This window comes from Chlorocebus sabaeus, chromosome 18 (genome assembly GCF_047675955.1).
Source record: "Chlorocebus sabaeus isolate Y175 chromosome 18, mChlSab1.0.hap1, whole genome shotgun sequence".
NCBI lineage: Eukaryota > Metazoa > Chordata > Mammalia > Primates > Cercopithecidae > Chlorocebus > Chlorocebus sabaeus.
The window spans coordinates 21,380,803-21,403,809 of record NC_132921.1 but is presented as its reverse complement, the minus strand read 5'-3'; the positions used below and the strand labels follow the sequence as shown (position 1 = coordinate 21,403,809).

General features: G+C 44.1%; 1 protein-coding gene and 1 long non-coding RNA gene across 10 annotated transcripts in view; both read left to right on the top strand.

The window, feature by feature from the left end:
- Positions 1 to 12,739, top strand: part of LOC103244205 (O-acyltransferase like protein) — a 75,833-nt gene extending 63,094 nt beyond the window's left edge. For 8 of the 9 annotated variants that reach the window (XM_008013928.3, XM_037987957.2, XM_037987953.2 and 5 more), the window contains 4 exons: positions 1,256 to 1,388; positions 4,604 to 4,790; positions 10,569 to 10,711; positions 11,073 to 12,739. In XM_008013928.3, coding sequence (XP_008012119.3) covers positions 1,256 to 1,388; positions 4,604 to 4,790; positions 10,569 to 10,711; positions 11,073 to 11,195 — 586 coding nt within the window. In that variant the 3' untranslated portion in view covers positions 11,196 to 12,739. Of the gene's footprint in view, positions 1 to 1,255; positions 1,389 to 1,685; positions 4,145 to 4,603; positions 4,791 to 10,568; positions 10,712 to 11,072 lie in introns of those variants that run through there. The other variant, XM_037987960.2, reaches the window with a different exon arrangement.
- Positions 12,740 to 14,816: 2,077 nt separating this feature from the next.
- LOC140708987 (uncharacterized) lies at positions 14,817 to 19,217 on the top strand. Its single transcript, XR_012089292.1, has 2 exons — positions 14,817 to 14,949; positions 16,193 to 19,217. It is a non-coding gene; the product is annotated as an uncharacterized lncRNA (long non-coding RNA).
- Positions 19,218 to 23,007: the final 3,790 nt, after the last annotated feature.

Here is a 23,007-nt window from a genome sequence, read left to right as displayed (position 1 = left end):
TCAGAATCTCTGGGCATGGGGCCCAGGCAGCTGACTTTTGTAAGCACTCCCAGGGTATTCAGATGTGCAGCCACAGTCAAAGAACCATACGTCTAGTCCTCAAACACCTGCCCTTTCTCCAGCAGTCCCTGCATGGGCAGTTAGGTGCTGAGAGTGTGCCTAGCTTCAGTGGGGAACGGTGATAATTTTAATGGTGATAAATTTAGAGCAGGGGTTCTCAATCTGCATTTAGGAAGCTCAGGAGAGTTTTACAATTTCTAGTCCCTGGATCCCACATGCAGAGATGATGATTCCATGGTCTTGGGTATAACCTGGACGTCTCCTGTGAAGGGCACTGTTTAGGCAATGCTTCTCAGCCTTGAGGGGGCCAGGGTCACCTGCAGGGCTTCTTAACACACAGATGGTTGGGTCCACTGCCAGTAGGTCTGGGTGGGGCCCATGAGTCTGGGTTCCTAATAAGTTCTCAGGTAATGCAGGTGTTTTGTTTTCATTCATGTGTTTTTTATTCTATTGCAACAGAGTCTCACTCTGTCACCCAAGCTGGAGTACAGTGGCATGATCACAGCTCACTGCAGCCTCAACCTCCTGAGTTCAAGCAAACCTCCTGCTTCAGCCTCCTGAGAAGCTGGGACTGTAGGCATGTGCCACCAGGCCTGGCTAATTTTTTTTTTTTTGGTAGAGATGGGGTCTCCCTATGTTGCCCAGATTGGTCTCAAACTCCTGGGCTCAAGCGATCATCTTGCCTTGGCTTCCCAAAGTGCTGGAATTACATGTGTGAGCCACCATGTCTGGCCTGATGCAGCTGTTGATGTCAAGGGACCACACCTTGAAAAACACAGCTTCAGAGAATAGTTTCTGGTATCCTTTTAAAGGCCTGGCCTGGACCTCTCATCACTTCTCTCTCAGGACAGTCTCTGTCCTTGGGACCCTTGGGTTCACATCTGGGTGCTGCATTTTTAGAGCATTCTGACATATTGGCCACCAGACACAGCTATTTAAAATGAACACACTCATCATATTTCCTTGGAATCTGGGGTGGAGGGGCCTGAGGGAATATGGAACCTAAACAAGACAGCTTTGGCTGAGACGGGACCATGAGGTACTGTTTGCACACCATGACTGAGGAAATGAACAAGTGTGCCCTAAATGTACCTTTGGGCTTGCTGATTATCCCAATGGCCATCAGGGATTTGGATTCCCTTTGCCATGTCCAGATTAAACATAACATTTTGCCTTATTTCCTTGTATGTTTCAGTGAAGAGGCGACTGTATCGTATTTTGTGGAGTACTACACAAAGCCCTACTGCCGATTCGGACCATTTCTTGTGGGCCTCTTTCTGAGCATTTACATGCACCAAAACAACCAGGAAAACATTCTCAGAACCAAGGTATGATTTCCCGTGCCTCACTTTATGGGCATGGGTCTGGCTGGGACTGTGTGGCCCCCCTGGCCAGGCTCTTCCAAAGCTGTGGATGAAGGAGTCAGCCTGCGGGGTACTGTATTGCGCTGTAGCGTGTTACTGATGTCTCTCCATGCTAAAGAATAAGAACGAATTGGCCAGGTGCAGTGGTTAACACCTGTAATCCCAGCACTTTGGGAGGCTGAGGTAGGAGGATCCCTGAGTCCAGTTCAGGACCAGCTCAGGCAACATGCTGAGACCCCTGTCTTCATTTTTTTTTTTAAGATAAGAAGGCCTTTATCTTCCTGCCAGAGCTTGAATCTCTGCTTTCTTCACTGAGCTCTCCTTATGATGCTCCAGATTTGGAACCCAGCGTGGTCCCATCAGTAGGAGCCTTGGTACTGACCCAAAGAAACCACCAATGTGAGAAAACTACCCAGTGAGATTACAATGGCAAGACTGTCTTCTGGAAGAGGATACTGAGTTGGGTTGGATTTTTAACAGCACACTCTCAATGGTTTCTATACACAAGATTCTTGGTCAGATTTGATGGTTGTGTGTGGGAATCAGGACATGAAGTGTCTAGAGGGGAAGAAGCTGTTACTTTGCTTTTCCAGATGTACCCCAACACTCATTTTCTTCTCTGGCTCTTTTGTGGGCAATCATTCTGGTTCACCATCCAATCTCGTTACTCAAGCTGGAAACCTGGGTTCATCTTGGATGCCTCCTCCTCACTGACCACCGCTCTCAGTCAATCATTCCCTACACCCTGCCGGTGGTTTCTCCTGCCATCCTCTCTCAGCCTTTTGAACTGACCTTAAAGCTTTTCTCAGCTCTTGCCTGGATGTTGTCACTTGTTTCCTTGCCTCCAGTCTTATTGATCTCAACTCTACTCTTGATGAGTAGATTTGACCCTGGCCCTTGAAGTCATTTCCAAATGCTCCCTCTTCATGCTAAGTTAAATGTCTTAAACAGATGGTGATCTATGTGAGACACCACCTTGGCTATACCCTTGAACGATGCAAAATCTCTCAATGACTTCCTTTGACATCCATGATAAGGCTTGATCTGTTCAACAAGGCCTTCAGAGTCCCCATGACATCACTCTGCCTGTCTCTCTAGCGTCATCTCTCTCACCACTCCCTGCCTTGCCCTTTGCACGTCAGTGATACCAACCTGCTCACAGTGCCCTTGACTGCTGCCACTGACACACACAAGCTGTTCGTGGCATCTGTGCAGTTGCTCATGTCTCCTTCTCTGTCTGGAATCTGCCTCTTACCCCTTCCCCCTACTCACCTCTCCCTTTCATCTGACTTAACTCCTGCTTTGCCTAGAGGGCTCACCTAGAGTTTTCACCTCCAGGAAGTCTTTCCTTATCCCTCCAGGCCAGGCTATGTCCTTCTTTTGGGTTCCTCTGTGCACTGTGCATTCCTGGGCCCTGCTTTGTACCGCATGATAAAGCATTTATTCACCCCATAGACGGTGAGCTCCTGGAGTTCACTACTTGTCTCACCTCTGAATCACCAGCATCTGGTTCTGAGAACCTGACTCACTGAAGGTAGTACTCAACACATGAATGAATGAAAGAGAATTTTCTTCTCAATGGAAGAAGGGCCAGGAATTAGGATACAACTCCTGCCCCAAACCCCTCTGCCAGGTCCTACCTTTGTTTGCCTAGGCTTTGTGGGTACCTTACCTAGATGTTCCAGAGAAGAGACCCTGGTCCTTGGAAAACCTTGTGTTGCCCATGGGAGGAAGAGGAGATAAGATTTTACCGAAAGGAATGAATATACAGAAGCTATGTGATTTTTTTTTTTTTTTTTTTTTTTGGTTGGAGTTACGATATTTTCCAGGAAATGCATAATTCATTTGTAGATTATAACAGAATGCCTTTAAAGAGAGGCTTCAACATAGTCCAGGTTACATGGGGGCCCAGGGAGAAAATGTGTGTCAGCAAAGGGCCAAACTTAACATGAAGAGAGAGCATTTGGGAATGACTTCAAGGGCCAGGGTCAGGACCAGGAAGCCCGGAGCCGGAATACAAGCCACGTTAACCTGGAGAAACAATGCAAACAGTTGGGTAGACCAAACTCAAAGCTTTAGAAGCTAGAAAATAAAGACACAGGGTCTAAGCTGGAGGAAGCTGCCAAGAGTGAGATAAGGCAGGATGCACCATAATAAAGATAAGCAGACAAGTACAGAAACAGAACATGATACCCAAGATGCATTTTGAGAGACTGCAGGCCCATTTGGGCCAGGGAAGTAGCAAAGGGGTGAGGGAGATCCCAGGCTAAAAGAGTAGAGTGCCCCTGAGTATGTACCTTTCCTCTCCCGCAGCCAGGAACCTGAGGCCTAAGCAGGTCTCAGAGACAAGACGGTGGACTGATCCGATGTTGGTTCAGTGCAGTGTAGACATCATCACAGCAGCTTGAGTACAGCACAGAGAAGCAAGAGAGCTACTTGGGAGACAGGTCTGGGTCTAAAAAGGTCAAGTCAGGTGACGCAAGGTCAAGATCTTGAACTGAGTCAGGTGTTAGGATTTAACTCTTGGGGCTATTCTTTGAGCTGAAGACTTCTCATCCTCCCATTCCTTCCACTTGACTAGGCTGCTGCCCAGGCCGGGGCTGTGCGCTGAGGCCCTCACATTTATGGTGAAGGCAGAAGCCATCAAGGAGCCTTAATTTGGTTAAGGGACAAAATGGGAGATTAGGAGTGGGTTAGAACATTACTTATTGATTTTCTTTTCACTTTCATTTTGAAATGATTATAGATGCCCCAAAAGTTGCAAAACTAGTACAGAGAGGTGCTGTGTGCTCCGGCTCCCCAGCAGGCAACGTGTGACCTAACTATGGTACCTGACCACAGCCAGAAAATGGACATTGGCACAATAGACCTCAGATCCACCAACTGTACACGTACTCATCTGCGTACATCTGTATGGTTCTGGGTAATTTTGTCCCATGTGCAAATTTGTGCAACCCCTGCCCCCACAGTCAAGGTACTGAACTCTCTGTCACCACAAAGATCGCCTGGCCACCCCTTTTAAATTACAACCTTCCATTTTAGTCAAATCTATGCACTGACTGAGGTTTGCCAATAAAGACCTAAGTGACAGTAATAACACCAAAAAATAAGTTTGTGTAGGAGGAGGGAATTATACAATGGCTAAAAAGGGCTGGGCCCCACCTCTCCTCTCCCCGCAGATGCAGGTCCTGCTGGGGTGGAGCTGCTCCCTGGCCACCCTATTTGCGGTGGCCGCTCTGGCATACGTGGTGGACGACGCCTCTGCTTCCTTTCCAGTAGCTGCAGCTCTCTACCAAGCCCTCCACCGGACCCTGTGGGCGGCGGCCGTGGGCTGGGTCCTTTTTGCGTGCCAGGGAGGATATGGAGGTATGGAAGCGGCTCCGGACTTTGCTGTTGGGTTCACACCCTGTTCCTTTAAAGGTGACAAATTGAACACACAAGGAGTGTACCAGAGGGTCTTCTGTTTTCTGGGGTGGTTGATGAATGACTGATATTGATTCAAAAATATCAATTTATCTCTGTCCTTGGAAAAGGCAGAGAATTTAAGTATAAGATTTTTACATGGATGTATACACAAGTGCGGGTTCTGAAAGAAAAAGATGCAGCCCCTCCGATGAAGCTAGTTTAGAAGTTGGAAAGGGAATTCAGGCAGAGTAATGTCACGAAAAAAAAAAAAATTAGTGCTTAGGAGCAAGACTTCCAGTCACAGCACCTTGAGCCTTGGTTTCCCCACCTGAAGGTGTAGACTAAATGCTTGCCAAGATCCCCTTTGATAACTGAGTTGGCTTTCAACATGCAGAGAGCCAAGCAGATAAAACGCTTCAATGGAAAAGAATCTTCTCCAGGTTAGAAAGGTGTATCCAAGTCACCTGATGCTTTCCTGCCTCTCCTCTCTATTTGGCGAGAGGTAGGAACTGTGTGCTTGGGATGTCAGCAAACAACAGGACAAGGCTGGCAGGAAGCTCCCAGAAGAGGTTCTGGCCTCAAGCTACCCAAAGCCCTGGAACAGGAGCAGTGGATCTGGGAGGAGGCATGCCCACTTCATACTCTAGGGAAATAACCCATCAGGAAGAGTTTAAACTTAGCCTGTAAACCCATGCCAGTCAGCCTCAGCAAAGGTAGGTGGTGGGAAATAATGACTGAAAGAGAAACACAGTGGCGTGATAACCAATTCCAGCTGACTGGGCACATGGTGTATACTAGACCTTGTGGGAAACACCACCCAGATCCCCAGTAGCACTGACCACACCCCTGGGAGGAAGACCTATAATTAGCAATGAGAACAACCGTGTCTGGAGAGAAAGCGACACAGTGAAAGTCCCACAGCTGGTGAGTGGTCGAACTAGAAAATGAACCCAGGTCTCAGCACGAAGTCCAAAGCCAGTGCTCTTCACGCCTGAGTGATAGCACTTCTCCCGGATGTTAATTAAAACGGTTCCTAAATGTTAGAAGTATTTTAATATAGCGATGCTCTTTAATATTTTAATTTTAAAATGAGCCTTAATGATCTTTCATATTTTAATTTTAAAAGCTTTCCCTTATATGGAAAAGTGATATTAAAGAGGAAATGGACTGCGTTCTCTCTGACGGATGTATTTGCATTTATGGGAAATTCTGGGATACATTACCACAACCTTGCCACCTCACCCCATGATCATGTCCCTGTGCTGTCATAGAGCCTCATAAACAACTGCTCCCCGTGGCCTGGCACAGGTCATTTCTAATGTTGCAAACATCACAGTATTCTTCTCTACTGTGAGAGGTGCTGCTGTTTATCAAAAATAACTGGCTAACATAAATGATATTAGAGAGCAATGACTTAGGTTAAGTTAGAAGATTAAACAAATTTGCATTATTATTATTATTTTTGAGACGGACTGTTGCTCTTGTCACCCAGGCTGGAGTGTAAATGGCATGATCTCGGCTCACAGCAACCTCCGCCTCCTGGGTTCAATTGATTCTCCTGCCTCAGCCTCCTGATTAGCTGGGATTACAGGCACCTGCCACCACGCCGAGCTAATTTTTGTATTTTCAGTAGAGATGGGGTTTTGCCATATTACCCAGGCTGGTCTCGAACTTGTGACCTTGTGATCCACCTGCTTCGGCCTTCCAAAGTGCTGGGATTATAGGCGTGAGCCACCACGTCCAGCCTGCAGCATTATTATTACAGTGGAACAAGTCAATGCTCTCCGTCATTAGTCTGAGAAAGGGTGCGATCTCGTCACCCAGGTGATGAGCAAGCCAGTTTACTTATTCTTGAACAATTTATCATTCAAAAGTGTGTTGTCATTAGCCAATCCACAACTGTAGGGGCACCTGATGTCCTAGATTTGTATCTCCAAAACTATCTACGAGATATCAAGATTGATTAGTAGGTGAATGTAGGAGGTGATAGCTTAAATACATTTTTGGAAAATATGTGTCTACCTGACCTGTAATCCCAGCACTTTGAGAGGCCGAGGAGGCAGGTGGATTGCTTGAGCCTGGGATTTCAAGACCAGCCTGGGCAACAAGGCAAAACCCCGTCTCTATTAAAAATACAAAAATTAACTGGGCATGGCAGCACGCATTTGTAATCTCAACTCCTTGGGATGCTGAGGCAGGAGAATTGCTTGAACCTGGGAGGCGGAGGTTGCAGTGAGCTGAGATCGTGCCACTGCACTCTAGCCTAGGCAACAGAGTGAGACCCTATCTCCAAAAAAAAAAAAAAAAAAAAAAAAAAAAAGTTTCTAGCTGATGCGCTTTAGAAAAAAAAATAAGAAGTTTGAATAAGAAGAAATGTTTAGTTGAGATTCTCAGGACTAGAAGGGATCTTGATGATTCAATGAATCTTTAACCGTCTTTGCTTGGTAGCAGTGTAGACCATGCTGGTCTTGTTATGCTCAAAGTTGTCTTCTGTTGAGCTGCCAGAGTCATCTGATCACATTACTCCTTCAGTTAAAGTCCTTCAGTGGTGGTTTGTCACCTACAGTTTTCGTCCTCAAACTTAAGTATATGTGGGTCTATTCCAAAGAAATAAGAATTCTTTTGGCTTCTTGGTGTTGGCCCAAATTATTTGTATTCTTTTTTATTCAATACATTTTGTTTCCCTGGGTACATAGATTCAAGTTACCCTGACTATATGCTCTTATTTTTGTTCCAATTTTGCCTAAACATGAACAAACATAAACCTAGATACAAAATTTTATGTTTATAGCACATGCATTCAGAAAGCCAAAGCAAATTTATGAAGTAATCATAAAACTATAAAACCAATAAAATTCGCATTAGCAACATTAATATGATATGATGAATAGTTGCTGGAATCACTTGTGGCTCGTAACACGAACACGGTATTATTTGCTTTAGGGCGCATTCTTTTGTGTCTGGCTTATCTGCATGAGCCTGGGTTCTTTGCTGACTTCATTTTTCTACAATTACTTGGTTTTTTTCTACCGTGAAATTGTGGTTTACCTTTATAGCCTTCACTTGGGGGAAATGTGTCTTTTGTCTGTAAGTCCATCTGTGTTTTTTCACTTAATTACATAAAATACTTCTTGAATGCTTATTCTATGCCAGGTACTGTTCTAGAATCTGGGGATACAGCAATAGATCAGAAAAATCCCATCCTTGTGAGAGATTACTGTGGGGTCGGGGGAAGTTTAAATACAGTGAATAAAAATAAAGCAGGGATTAGTGGGTAACTAACTGGACTAGGGGTACATTTGCATAGATGTGTTACAAAAGCATTCTGGGCAGATGGAATGTGAAGGCAGAGGTCTCTAGACTGAAACGAGCTTAGTGACTTGGAGGAAGAGCAAAATGACTAGTGAGAGAGGAATCAAGGGTCAAGGGGGAGAGAGAGGTGGGAAGGGAACTCAGAGAGGAATTTAGGACCCAGGTTAGGCAGAGCTTTCAAGGCCATGGGAAGAGTTTGGATTTTATTTTAAATGCCACGTCACATGAAGTCTTAGTCCATTTCAGCTGCTATAACAAAAATCCCATAAATGAGGTGGCTTAAAAAGAACAGAAATTTATATCTCACAGTTCTGGAGCTGGGAGATCTAAGATCAAGGCACCAGCAGATTTAGTGTTTGGGGAAGGCCTGCTTTCTGGTTCTTAGATGGAATTTTCTAGATGTGTCCTCACATGGTGGAAGGGTAGAGCGGTCTCTCTGGGGTCACTTTTTTTTTTTTTTAGGCAGAGTTTTACTCTTGTTTGCCCAGGCTGGAGTGCAATGGCACGATCACGGCTCACTGCAACCTCCACCTCCTGGGTTCAAGCGATTGTCCTGCCTCAGCCTCCATAGTAGCTGGGATTATAGGCATGTGCCACCATGCCTGGCCAATTTTGTATTTTTAGTGGAGACGGGGTTTCTCCATGTTGGTCAGGCTGGTCTCGAACTCCCAACCTCAGGTGATCCGCCCGCCTCCGCCTCCCAAAGTGCTGGGATTACAGCCACCGCACCTGGCTCTGGGGTCACTTTTATAAGAGCACTAATCCCACTAATTGCCTCTCCAAAGACTCCACCTCTTAATACTATCGCCTTGGGGATTAGGATCTCAACATATGAATTTTGGGGGAATGTAAACATTCAGATCATAGCTCATGATTTGATTTGTGGATTTGTAAAATTTATTTTCAAATTTACAAATAATAACTGTATGTATTTATGGAGTACAACATGATGTTTTGGTATATGTGTACATAGTAGAAAGATGAAATCAAGTTAATTAACATATGTATCACTTCGCCAAGTTATCTCTTTTTCTCTGGTGAGAATGTTAAGAATCTTTTCTTTTAGCCACTGAAAAATATCCAGTACATTATTATTAACTGTGGTCACTGCAGTGCAATAGATTACTAAAACTTACTCCAACAGTTTAACTGAAACTTTGTACTCTTTGATCAATATCTTCCCCTTCCCCATTTCTCCCTGATATGTGATTTTAAAAGATTACTCTGGATGTGGTATGGGGACTATAGGGTGGCAAGAACAAGAGCAGAGACCAACAGATCCACCAGGAAGCTCCCACGGAGGCCCACACAGGAGGTGATGGAAGATTCAAGAGGGTGTTAGCCATGGAGGTGAGGAGCAGTGGTCTGATTTGAGACACATTTTTGGAAGCACTCTATGGAGTCTGGAATGAAAGGAGTCTAGGATGGCTCCAAAGATTTATCATGAGCAAATTGTGATGCACTACTGAGCACTTTAAATGAGGAGGAGGCAGAGGAGAAACAAAAGTTATATTTTATTTCTGTGGCTTAAAACAACAGAAATTTATTCTCTCACAGTTCTGGAGGCTAGCTGTTCAAAATCCAAGTGTCAGCAGGATTGGTTCCCTCTGGATTTTCTGAAGGAGAATCTGTCCCATCCCCTCTCCTAGCCTCTGGTAGCTGCTGGCAAGCCTTGGCATTCCTTGACTCGTGGACTCTTCACTCCAGTCTCTGTCTTCGTCATCACATGGTTCTCTTCCTTGCATCTCTCCTCTGCTTTTGTGACTCCTTTTCTGTCTCTTATAAGGACATTTGTCACTGGGTTTAGGGTCTACCCTAATCCAGGATGATTTCATCTCTGGTTCCTTATCTTAATGACATCTGCAAAGACCCTTATTCCAAATAAGGTTAGCAATAAGTCCTATTCAGAAAGGAAGTTTTCATTGTATCTAATTTTAATTAAGTTAAATAGCCACAAGTGGCTAGGGGCTATTGCCTGGGACAACACAGTTCTAGAATATATACCAAGTTACAGAATATTTGTCCTGAAAGGCACCTAAAGGGTGATCAAATGCAAGGCTCTCACTGACAGATGAAGAGTTGGAGGCCTGGCAATGTTAAATGCCTTATCCCAAGGCCCCCCTGTGGCTACATCTTGATCCAGAACCCAGGTGAGTATGAGGAATGTATACCTTGTTTTATACATGGAATGTTTTATGCTCAGGGGCTGAAACCATGTATCTCTCTTGTGTTATCATCATTCTTGCAACGGAAAGGTGGTTTTTGGTTTGGTACATTGTCTTAAAATTATGACGCATAAAGACTTTCTTAGGAAAAGTTCACAGACTTAGGTGCAGAATGCAACGGGATCATCAACGGGACAACGGGGCATCTTCACCAGCCCAGAGACAGGCTGTGGCTTCATGCATCAGTGCTTGTTCCCTCCAGGTCTGGTGAACCGTGTGCTTTCTTGGGACATCTGGAGTTTCCTGTCCAGCATCAGTTATGCTTGCTACTTGGTGCATCCGATTCTGATCATCCTTTACAATGGCCTTCAGGAAACACTGATTCACTACACTGACGCAAACATGGTGAGTTAGCACGCAGCTCCTAGTTCTGTTATGGTATGTTATGGTACCATAGCTTGTTCTCTTCTTGAGCAACAAGGCAACCTATTTGCTTTTATGGAAGGCTTTTTTTAAATGGAAGGCTTTTATGGAAGGCTTTTTTTTTTTTTTTTAAGAGCTTCATTGTTCTTTGCTTTATTTGTGGGAGAAAGAGGGAGGGCTTCAGCACAGGATAATATCTTTTATTTTATTTATTTTATTTTTAATATGTAGCACTGATTGTCCTACAGATAAATTTCATAGAGCTAGGATGGTACACTTTAGATCTGAACACAATAGGAATCCCAGAGTAAAACTCTGTTCACCCTGCCCACTTTGTCTCCAGTTCTATCTTTTCTCTGGACACTGTGTGCTGACCTTCGTCACTGGGCTGGCCCTGACGCTGTTCATTGAGAAACCATGTCAGGAACTGAAGCAGTGCCTGCTGGGCCACGAATGTTCTGGTTAAAACACAAAAGAATGGATGGACCTTATTGGTAATGACGAGCAAAGATGAGGTGGCCTTGTTTATGCAATGAATGCTTGCGTTCCTAAGAAGGGGTGTGAATCTCATTTTGTGAAAGTTTAATATATACGTGTTCTTTGTATTTAATATGTGAAAGAGTTCTTAGTGCTTATGATGTTCTATAAATTTTTAGTAGCACAATAATAAACTTTTGTTGTACCATTTTAGCAAAAAAAAAAAAACTGCATTTCTTTTTGGTTTAATCTGTATTTGATGGTCTATATTATCACAGGAAATGATTAAATATGAATTTTTTTTTTTGAGATGGAGTTTCGCTTTTTTTTTGTTGCCCAGGCTGGAGTGCAATGGAGCGATCTCGGCTCACTGCAACCTCTGCCTCCTGGAATTCAGGCGATTCTCCTGCCTCAGCCTTCCTGAGTAGCTGGGATTACAGGCATGCACCACCACACCCGGCTAATTTTGTATTTTTAGTAGAGACGGGGTTTCTCCATCTTGGTCAGGCTGATCTCGAACTTTAGACCTCAGATGATCCGCCCACCTCGGCCTCCCAAAGTGCTGGGATGAGCCACTGCGCCCGGCCCTAAATATGAATTTAATGTAATTTGGGTTATGAAGCTCATTTCGGTTATGCTCTTCACTTTTCTCTGTAAAATTACAGTATGTACTTTCCCACGACATAACTGTCAATATGTTATTATGGCATCTTTGCAGACTTGTAACTTTATCGTAGAACCTCAGTGGTGTGACCCGCTAGCATGCATACTTCATGGGTCTTTCATTATAGGGCCTTTCAAATATCACCTATTCTTCACCATAGTCCCTGTTTTGGACTGAATTGTATCCCCTCCCACAAAAGATCTGTTGAAGTCCTAACTCCCAGTGCCTCAGAATGTGGCGTTATTTGGAGCCAGGGTCTTTACAGAGGTAATGAAGTCCAATGGAGTCACTGGGGATGGAGACTCTAATCCAATATGACTGGTATAATCAGAAGTTTGGTCACGGAGACAGGCATGCACACAGGGAAGACGAGGTGAAGACCCAGGGAGAAGACAGTCACATGCAAACCCAGGAACACCAAGGCAAACCCCAGAAGTGGGGGGAGGTAAGGACAGAGTCTGCCCTGGAGCTGCCCGAGACAGCACGGCCCCATGGCACACCTCGATTTTGGATTTCTGGCCTCCAGAACTGTGAGATAATTCACGTCTGTTGTTTCAAGCCACCCAGTTTTTGGTACTTTGTAGCAGCAGCCCTAGATAGATGGATATCCCTATGCACCAAGATAAGGCCCCAACAAAAACTAACAGAGAAGGACGAGACCTCAGCCTGTGGCTTCTAGCCCAACCCCCTCAATTTCCAGCGATGAGACCTAGAGATGAGGAGAGACTCACAAGGCCAAATAGAGAAGCTGGGATCCCGGTTCTCAGGTGTGTGTTTTTTCTCGGTGTATAATTTCACATTAGCTGTCTATACTTACGGATTAATTAAGTCCATTCCATCGCTTATAATAAAGTTCTTTGTTTACTTAATCATTAAAGTATTAACAACCACAGGCTACAGGGTCCTTGTTAGCGTGGGACGCACCACATTAGGGGGTGCTCTTTGCTGTCCAGTGCGTTTGCAAAGATGACCGAAGTGGGTGGGGAGGGGAGGGCTGAACGTTTCAAACACTGTGATGGCCATGGACAGCTAACCTTGGCTTTGCCAGCCAGCCACAGGGGACAAGCCTCATCTCCCTGAGGTCTGGTCCCTCTGCTGCGGAAGCCAACCTGAGGGAGTGGGGCGCCAAGGCTCAACAGACATGCCCTAAGAAAGCAGCCAAATTGGCTTTTCAGTGAACGCCGAAGTTCATCGAGTTCCTCGGGAGCCCCCTGGTGGCTGCTTTGGCACCTGAACCCTCTCACTTCCTTAGGCCTCCGAGGAGCTGTTGAGGACCAGTGGCATTTTCAGGGTAACACTGCCACATGGGTGGGCTCCGGTGGGAAATGACTCACCTGCCAACATCGTTCTGCAGCCAAATTGCCAAATGCTTCCAGTGATGAGACCAGAAATCTGGGACCCGTGGAAGTAGCTAGCTAATGACTGGCACAGCATTGGAAAGACTTTTTAATAAGGGAAAAAACCCAAACCTCCCACTGTTGTAATTTTATATAACATAAGGTAGGGTTAGAGAAATCCAGTTTTGTTCTAGGCTTGTTTCAATCTAGAATTCCCTCGAAGTTTCAGATTTATAGATTGTGTGTACCTTATTTGGATCCTGAAACAAATTGTAAAAATTATGATGTTTATAAGACTGGAAATTTAAATACTGATAAGGCATTTGATGATACTAAGGACTGATTGCACTTTTTATGTAATAATGGTATTATAGTTATAGACTACTACATATATATGCATACATTTATATCCCTTATCTTTTAGTTGCATACTAAAATATTTATAAACAAAATGATGTAAAATCTGATATTTGCCTCAAAACAATATGGGGAGGACCTGGCATAGATGAAATAAAACTGGCCATTTGGTTAATGTTTGAAGCTGGGTGATGGATCCATGGAACCTCATTATACTTTTTCTCTATTTTCATTTTTATTTTTTTAGAGACAGCATCTTGCTCTGTTGCCCAGGCTGGGGTGCAGTGCAATATCACACTGCAGCCTCAAACTCCTGGGCTCAAGTGATCCTCCTGCCTCAGCCTCTCAAGTAGCTGGGACTATAGGTGAGTGCTGACATACCCAGCTAATTTTTTTTTTTTTTTTTTTTTTTTTTTTTTTTTTGAGACAAGGTCTGGCTCTGTCGCCCAGGCTGGAGTGCTGGAGTGTAGTGGCATGATCACAGCTCACTGCAACCTCTGTGACCAGACTCAAGCAATCCTCCTGCCTCAGCCTCCCAAGTAGCTAGGATTACAGGCAAGTGCCACCATGCTTGGCTGATTTCTGTATTTTTTGTAGAGATGGGGTTTCGTCATGTTGCTCAGGCTGGTCTTGAACTCCTGGGCTCAAGCAATCCACCCACCTCAGCCTCCCAAAGTGCTAGGATTACAGGTTGTGAGCCACTGCACCTGACCTCCCAGCTAATTTTTTAAAGTTCTTTGTAGAGATGGGGTCTTACTATGTTGCCTAGGCTGGTCTCCAACTCCTGGCCTCAAGGGATTCTTCTGCCTTGGCCTCCCAAATTGCTAGGATTACAGGCATGAGCCACCATGCCCAGCCTTCTACTTTTGTATATGTTTGAAAATCATATAATAATAAAGAGAAAACAAATTTATAGAAAGAGCAGTTTCAGAGTATAGTTGATGGGTACCTCCTCTAAGTCTTCTAGATTCTGAAATCCATGTTTTATACCCATGTATCAACTGTGGATAAAAATAGGTTACATTAACTGTAAACAATCACCACAGCAGATTGAAAGGAACTTCAACCCTCCTTACATTCCTCCGGACTCATTTTGGGGGATTCCAGAGACATCTTGCTTGTCTTGTGAACACCTGAATTCTGCTCTTTCCTCGTTCTGGATCTGGCTCCCTTCAGCGCTGCCCCTACCCCTGCTCTGCTCTCAGAGCTACCCAGAGCTGCAGGTGGAGGCGGCGGGGGTGGGGGTGGGGTGGGGGTGCTTCCAGCACCTGCTGACATCCCCACTCCACTCTCAAAGCTTGAAACCGCGTGGGCTGGGACAGCCACCTGCCCAGACCATGTTGTCCATTCAGTGCACAAATGTCCTCCACAAATGCCACAAGCAGGTAAGTCCCTTCTGCTTCCGCTTGGGCTATCTATACTTTCTCATTCAGGCTTTGAAGCAGTACACGGGGTGCTCGTCACGTTTTCATTGAAACTGCTCTTACAATTTTCACTCATTCCAATATAGATTCATCTCCCTTGGATGCAGTATGAGTCTGTGGGCGCTAAGATGGAGGGTGACTGGATGGAGTGACAATTGCTTTCCTTTTGCATTTGTCCTTTTCACCACTATGTCTCTAGTTCTTTGCACTATGACTGATACACAGTGGGTGTTATTAGTTGACACTAATGTTGGAAATGACTCCTTCTTTCTTTAGATGATTTCTTTTCCAGGAGGCTTCTCGTACAGTTGGGCAGGCTCCTCTCAATCAGGTCTCAGAGATGCTCAATTTTACAAGAATCATACCCTCAAACCGCCCAATCAGTCCCCCTTCTGAGGCAGGAGAATAGGGTCTGGAGTCAGGGAACTTAAGGCCAATTCACACTGACTTCCTAGAACTAAATCAAAAGGAAAATCCCAATTTTCCACATCTAAGCAACAAAAGGATCAGTGGCTAGTCCCTTTGCAAACCACCCCCACCTGCCATTTTCTGTGTGGCAGATGGAAAATTGAAAGTATCTCTGATTGGTTGCTTTCCACAGCCAATTAGATGCTTGCACAGGGTGTAACCTTTGTAACTTCACTTTCCACAACCAATCAGACTGATTGAGTGCTATTAGTTCATTTACATAGGGTGTATACCAAGTAACCAATGGGAAACCTCTAGAACAGGTATTTAAACCCCAGAAAATTCTGTAAAGGGACTCTTGAAGCCCTATGCTCAGGCCACTCCCACCTTGGAGCGTCTACTTTCGCTTTCAATAAATCGCTGCTTTTGTTGCTTCATTCTTTCCTTGCTTTGTGCATTTTGTTCAATTCTTTGTTCAAAACACCAAGAACCTGGACACTCTGCACTGGTAACACTTCTAGTGAAGCTTAAAGTTGAGAGGCCCCAGGGCCTTTGAAAGGATGAGAAACCTTTAGAACTTTAGTCCCTAGACCCCAAGTGGGATTTAAATCAACACTGTGTACATGCTGAGAGGTGGCCACTTTTGGTGGCCTACTCACATTTGCACCCCCTCCTCTTTCACTACACAAACCCTGATGTTGTTCCCTTATCAATGTGCCCACACTAAGGGAAATCATCATATTTGATAGAAACCAATAATGTTCCTCCTCTTTTTCTTTCCCTGTGATTGGTGCAGGTTTGGTCACGTGACCCAACTCTGAGCAATGATACACAAGGAGAAGTGCCCTGGGGACTTCTGGGAAAGATGGGCATGGCTGAAGTGGGGGTGGCATCATGGAGAAAGTCCTTGTCCTTACCACCTTCAGCCTTGTCACACTTCTAGATCTGTAAATGTGAAGAAGGACAAGGCTGATGCCCAGAGGCTGACAGAGCAGGATCTCTAGGCTGAGGGAAGCCAGGAGGATGGGGATTCTACGCTCAGATCAGAAGAGATCAGAGGAGTGAGAGCTGTGTGAATACTGCATCCTGGAGGCTGCCCGATCCCCGCCAGACAGGCCTTGACCCTCCAGGCAGAAGGTTGGAAACTGCTTCTTTGGGGATTCTGACTGGCCCAAGATGAAATCCCTAAAAATATTGACATTAAAGGCTCTTCCAGAAAAGTCTCAGCCTGATCCCCTCCCGTGAAGCTCACACCATGGGCTCAGAGTAGGGTGATCGACTCAGTCTGGCTTGCCTGGGACTTTTTTGGTTTTAGTGCTGAAACTCCCACATTCCGGGTCACCCCTCAGTGTTGGTCACCCTGACTCAAAGCTTCCATTCAGCTTCTAAGTCCCTCATCCTTAATCATGAGCACAACCAGGGTTACCACAAACCTGAGAAAAGCCTTTGATGTCTGGAAGGGGTAAGACTAAAAGGAATCCCAGCACTTTGGGAGGCCGAGGCGGGCGGATCACAAGGTCAGGAGATCGAGACCATGGTGAAACCCCGTCTCTACTAAAAAATAGAAAAAAATTAGCCGGGCGCTGTGGCGGGCGCCTGTAGTCCCAGCTACTCGGAAGGCTGAGCCAGGAGAATGGCGTGAACCCGGAAGGCGGAGCTTGCAGTGAGCCCAGATTGCGCCACTGCACTCCAGCCTGGGCGACAGAGCGAGACTCCGTCTCAAAAAAAAAAAAAAAAAAAAAAAAAAAAAAAAAGACTAAAAGGAATCCACAGAAAAAGGAATTTCGAGACAGGAGATTATGCAGAGAGAAGAAAACTTAATGAAACTATCACTATCCTTGTAGAGGTAAGAGAAGATCTTGCCCCAGTAAAATAGAAACAGGATGTTAAGACAGAGAAGTGATTCTTCTTTCTTTCACTCATTTGGTTATTGACTCAGTCATTCATTCGATAACCAAATATTTCTGACAGCTACTTATTATAAGAACGTCAAGAATATTAATATGAATGTCAGAAATCCTGTTCTGTTCCGGCACCCAGAGCGGGGAGAATGAGCTGAAGTTGCATTTTGCTCTTGTTTAAGAAAGGGGTAAAGTGCTGGGTATTTCAGCAGATTCTGTGATATAAATGCATTTATTATTATTAATTCAAATGTTGATTGAATTTTTAAAATGTATTGATTATACCTAGGAATGCATTGATATATGCTTCCAAGTAACAACCCAATTTTATATAATATTTCCTTTTTGTTAGGTAAGAAACTTAAAATAATTAATGTCTAATTCTGCACCTTTTGTTCCTACCATTATTAGCAGATATTTTTTCATTTTTATTTTTTCATTAATGTATAATTTTCATACAATAAAATTCACCTTTTAAGAAGTGTACATGTCTGTGAGGTTTGACAGATGAATACAGTTGTATAACCACCACCATAAGCAGGATATAGAACAGTTCCATCACTCCTGAAGATTCCTGGGGCCCCTTTGTAGTCAACCCCTACCCCCATCCCTGGCCCTTAGCAACCACCTATCTGTTTTCAATCCCTATAGTTTTGCCTTTTCCAGATGTATTTATTTAAAAATGTTTAATTTAAAAAACTAAAAATTTCAAACAAGTCTAGAGAATGAAACAATTCATACCCCACATATCCACAATCCCAATTAAACACAGGTTAACATTTTGCCATTTTTCCTTCAGATGTACTTCTTTTTGTTTGGTTAAAAAATAAAACATTGTAAACTCAATTGCAGACCTCCCTGCATCCCATTTACTTCCTCCCTTTTATCCAAGTTTCACCTTTTTTTTTAAACCAATATGCTTGTGTCTATAAATGGTATACTCTCTGTTTTTAAGCCTTTATATAATTGGGTCCATACTGTAGTATCCTTTAAAATATGATTTTCCCATTACACATACAGTCCATTAATTTTTAATGCTAATGATATCCTATCGTGTGCACATGTATCTTAAATGTTTATCCATTCCCCAATTGGTAGATACTTGGTTTGTTTCATTTTTCACTATTACAAACATTATTGTAAACACCCTTTGATGGTGTTTCCTTGTGGAGATGTGTTAGTTTTTTAGGGTGTTTGTTGGGGAGAGTAATGGCAGAGTCAATCTTACCTGATAATGCTAGACAGTTTTCTAAAGTGATGTTTGCCAATTTGTGCCTCTACTAGTGGTGTATGGGAGTAGATACTATCACTTCAGTGCCCGCTCCCCAATACTTGGTATTATCAACTTGTTCATTTACTGCCTCTGATGAGTGTAAGGTAGGATGTGATCATTTCAATTTGCATTTCCTGTCTACTCATGGGGTTGACCAGTTTCCAAGTGTATTGTCCATTCAGAGTTTCCTCTTCACAGACTGCCTACCATATCCTTTGCCCATTTTTTTATTGGATGTTTTTCTTTTTGTTATTGATTCTGAGACATCCCTTATTGATATGGTTTGGCTGTGTCCCCACCCAAATCTCTTCTTGAATTGTAGTTCATGGGAAAGACCCAGTGGGAGGTAATTTAATCATGGGGGCAGTTACCTTCATGCTATTCTCGTGATAGTGAGTGAGATCTCACGAGATCTGACGGTTTTATAAGGGGCTTTCCCCTTTTTTTGCTTGGCACTTCTCCTTCCTGTCATGATATGAAGAAAGATATGTTTGCTTCCCCTTCTGCCATGATTGTAAGTTTCCCAAGGTCCTCCTAGCCATGTGGAACTGTGAGTCAATTAAACCTCTTTTCTTTATAAATTACTCAGTCTTTGGCAGTCCTTTATAGCAGTTTGAGAAGGAACTAATAAAATTGTGTATTCTGAACATTAACCTTTCATCGATTATTTGTATTGTAAGTATTTTCTCCTCTGTGGCAACTTCATATATGATGTTTTTCATATGAAAGTTTTACAGTTTAATGTAGGCAAAATTATCAATCCTTTCTTTCTGGTTTTGTCCTTTTTTGGGTCTTGTCCATGAAATCCATAGAAATATTCTTTTATATTTTTTCTATTGGGGAAAAAGGCTCCAGTGAAAATTCCTGATGTCGTGCTGCGGTCCTTCGAGTTCTCTATTAAGTGAATTTGTAAGGTTAAAGCAGTTCTCAATGTGGAGGTGGGAGAAGGGGAGGCTTTTTTCCCTCCCTAGGGGAGAATTGGCAATGTCCAAGGGACATGTTTTATTGTTCTTTGGGTAGACACCATAGGCCATGGAGACTACTAAACATCCTACAGTGCAGAGGGTAGTGCACCCCCCCCACTCCTTGCAAAAAAAATGTCCAATGAAAAATGTCAATAGTGCCCAAGTTGAGAAACCCTGGGTTAGAGAATGATGGTGATGATTGGATCGCTGAGTCCACACCAGCCAGGAACACTCAGGTGTGAAGAGCTGTTAGCTCTTAGATAAGTAACACTGGGCCATCCTGTGTTAAACTTGGCAAACATACCCTGGCCAAGACAGACGAGTCTATTGGAGGAAACTTGACCGAGTGTGCCAAACAGTCTAATATTTGCTCTAATCACAATAGGAGGAGGAGGAAGTGCTGTCAGTGCTTTTTAATCAGACCTCATTTCCATGCTAATGACCCCTACCATGAATGATTTGTATTACGTGCTATTTCCAGGGGCACACACCATATTTTCTAGTCCCTAACAAATTATCAGCTAATTTCCGTGTTTATTAAAAACTTCATGCCGTCTTTACTGATGTAGGGCAAAAGTGTGTTTCTGTTTCCTCCTTTGTAAAAAGATAAAACGTGGCCAGATTAGAGCCTGTTGGTCTGTACAGGCTGGTGGCAACAGAATCACCCGAAGAGCTTTTTAAAAATCTGGGTTCCCAGGATCTACTCCTGGAGATTTCCAGATTGGAGTGGGGCTTAGGAATCCGTACTCATTTTTTCAAAACTTCCAAAAGGATTTCAATGAGCCACAGGACTCAATGAGTGACACGATTTGTTCTACATCACAGTCTCAATTGATGACATTCACATGCAAATAGCAACTTCTCCAAGACATGCACAGTCTTTGGCCCAAAGTCAGCTTTCTTATGCCCAAAGGGCTTCCCTAATAGCCCCCTTTTGGGAGCCATAGTCATTCTTTCAAGCAGTTAGGTACCCTTTGGCCAAAGATGTCTTTCATTTTGGGTTCATCCAGGAGCTTGGGGCACTTGCTCTCTGACAGCAACCTCCATTCATTAAATGGACTTAGGCCAGTACCAGCACTCACTCATTCCTTTGTATGTTCAAGAAATACTTATTTGTTCCTGCTGTGGGCCAGTTATTGAGCTAAGCAGTAGGCATACAATGTAGAGAAACACAGGTGCAATTTCTGCTCCCTTTGACCTTATAGTGTGTGCCCTGTGTGAGGGTCATGACGATCACACCAAAAATACCTAATTTCAACTTAGGTGAGAACTATGAAAGCCTGACTCTAACTAGGAGGCCTAGTGGAATTTCTGAGAAGTTAGCCTTAAATTGAGATTTGTAAAACAGTAATACCTAGTATTTATTGAGGGCTCATTATATGCCAGGTACCATCCTAAGCACTTGACAGAAACCAAGGCATTTATTCCTAATAGAGCACTCACATAAGCACTATTATCATCCTCATCTACACATGGAGAAACTAAGGCACAGAGATACATCATTGGTGCAAGGCCACACAGCCAGGTGGGGGCACCAGGATATAAATCCAAGCAGTTTGAATCCAGAGCCCATATGCTCAGCCACCATGTCCTGATGGGTTAGCCAGGCAGGGGGGTTTATGAGCAATTCTTTCCAGAAGTTTGACTGTGAAAAGCAGGAGAGAGATCACTGGAAGCTGGAGTGTGATGTGGGCTTGGAAGATGGGAAAGACTTAGGGCGTTTGCACTGCTTGAGGATTCTGTGAGGTATTTTGTGTTTCCTCAATGCTTGAAGGAAGATGAGGACTAAGGAAGCTTAAGAGAGGGCCTTACAACCAGACCCGGGGGACCCAGCGCTCCTCCAAATGTGCTGCTTTTTCCCCATTGTCACACAGTCTCCCTGTATCTCCCCAGGAGGCCCCCTTGTTCCCTCTGGTTATGCAAACATGTTCAGGATGTTCATGGAGCTGGACCAGAGACAATAGAGGACACTTACAGAGACTGGCACTCTGTGGTTTTCAGATCCACACTGGGAATGGGGTGGACTTGTGAACAGTGAGCTGGTGATGTCTTTCTCTGGTATCAGATGAGGCTCACAGCCTCATAAAAGCTTCTGAGACGTGTAGAGACTCCTTCTTGGGAAATGTCTTGTTTTACAGAGAATGAACCTGAGACCAATGGGCTTCAAGTGAATCAGCAAATCTGGTCTTGTTGGACACAACAAATCAGCATCCAGAACCCAACAGAACCCAAGTGCCATGAGAGATTTTCTTTAACCCTAAACAAATCCCCTACTACAGTCTCTGGGCTAGAAGGGCAGTCATTCTCCTTGATATCCTTTTATAAAACCCCTGCAAGAAACAGGGGAAGTCTGTTCAGGTTTTAGATACCCTACACTTCAGTGCTTACTAGATTGGGAGTTTGGAGAAACACTATCTAGCTGTTAATTACATTTTAGAAGTTCAAACTACTGTGCTCCATTGTGGTCTGACATGTAGACATTTTGTTGGTGAAGCTAAGCATGCCCAGCTCCAGAAATTGGACTTTTCAGTTGCTACTTGGTATGAATAAAGTAAGCAGGTTGTGATGACTATGATGATGAGGATAAAGGGGTTGGGAGGGTGGAGGCTTAGGTGAACATCAGCAGGACTCTGCTGAGGGGAAGTGGCATGGTGGGAACAGAGGGGCCAGGGCAGATGGGAATGCCATTGTCTGTATTTGCCTGAAAGGCTGCAGAGAACCACTGGACGGGCTGAGACTGGAGGAAACAGGAGGACGCTTTCTCCACCCTGGAAATGGATCTGCAGTGGGGAGCTTCTCTGGCCCCAGATTGTGCCTTCCCAGCTGGCAGTCTAGGAGTTGCACCCCTTTTAGGAGTTCTCAATCTCAACCCCTCCTCAGTGAGGAGTGGACTGATAAACCCATGATCTTCAGCTTTCTGTTCTCCAGCTGTCAGCCTTCTTCATCATGACGACTTCTGGCAGGGCGAAAAAGGAAGACCCAACCCACTCCATTCTTGGAAGGGAAGATTTCTCACATGAACACCAAGGTTACACTGAACTGGCATATGGTTCTTCTGTAGAGTTTTATGAGGTTTAAAGCTCCATCTTGCAGGTATGGTGGCTATGGCCACTAAAAAGAGATGGTTCCTGGGGCCAGACACTAAGGAAGAGGAAGTCCTTGGCCTACGAAACTGAACTAAGAGGGCAGGCTGTGGATAGTTGAGAGAGACAGAGAGAGAATAAAAAAGAGAACTACTTTCTTTTTGTTCAAGATTAGATTGTTACAAAATTTAGTGAAGACAAGGATTACTTGGGGATTCTGATAAAAATCCATTTTCTGACTCCTACATACTAACAAACATAAGTAAGCGATTCTGATGCCTACACTTCAAGAAACACTGATATTGACATTAAGGGCCTGGATGTCCCAAAATATGCTCCTAGAGGTAGAGGATATGAAAGCAGTACCATCGTGTGGAGCAGAATGTGGA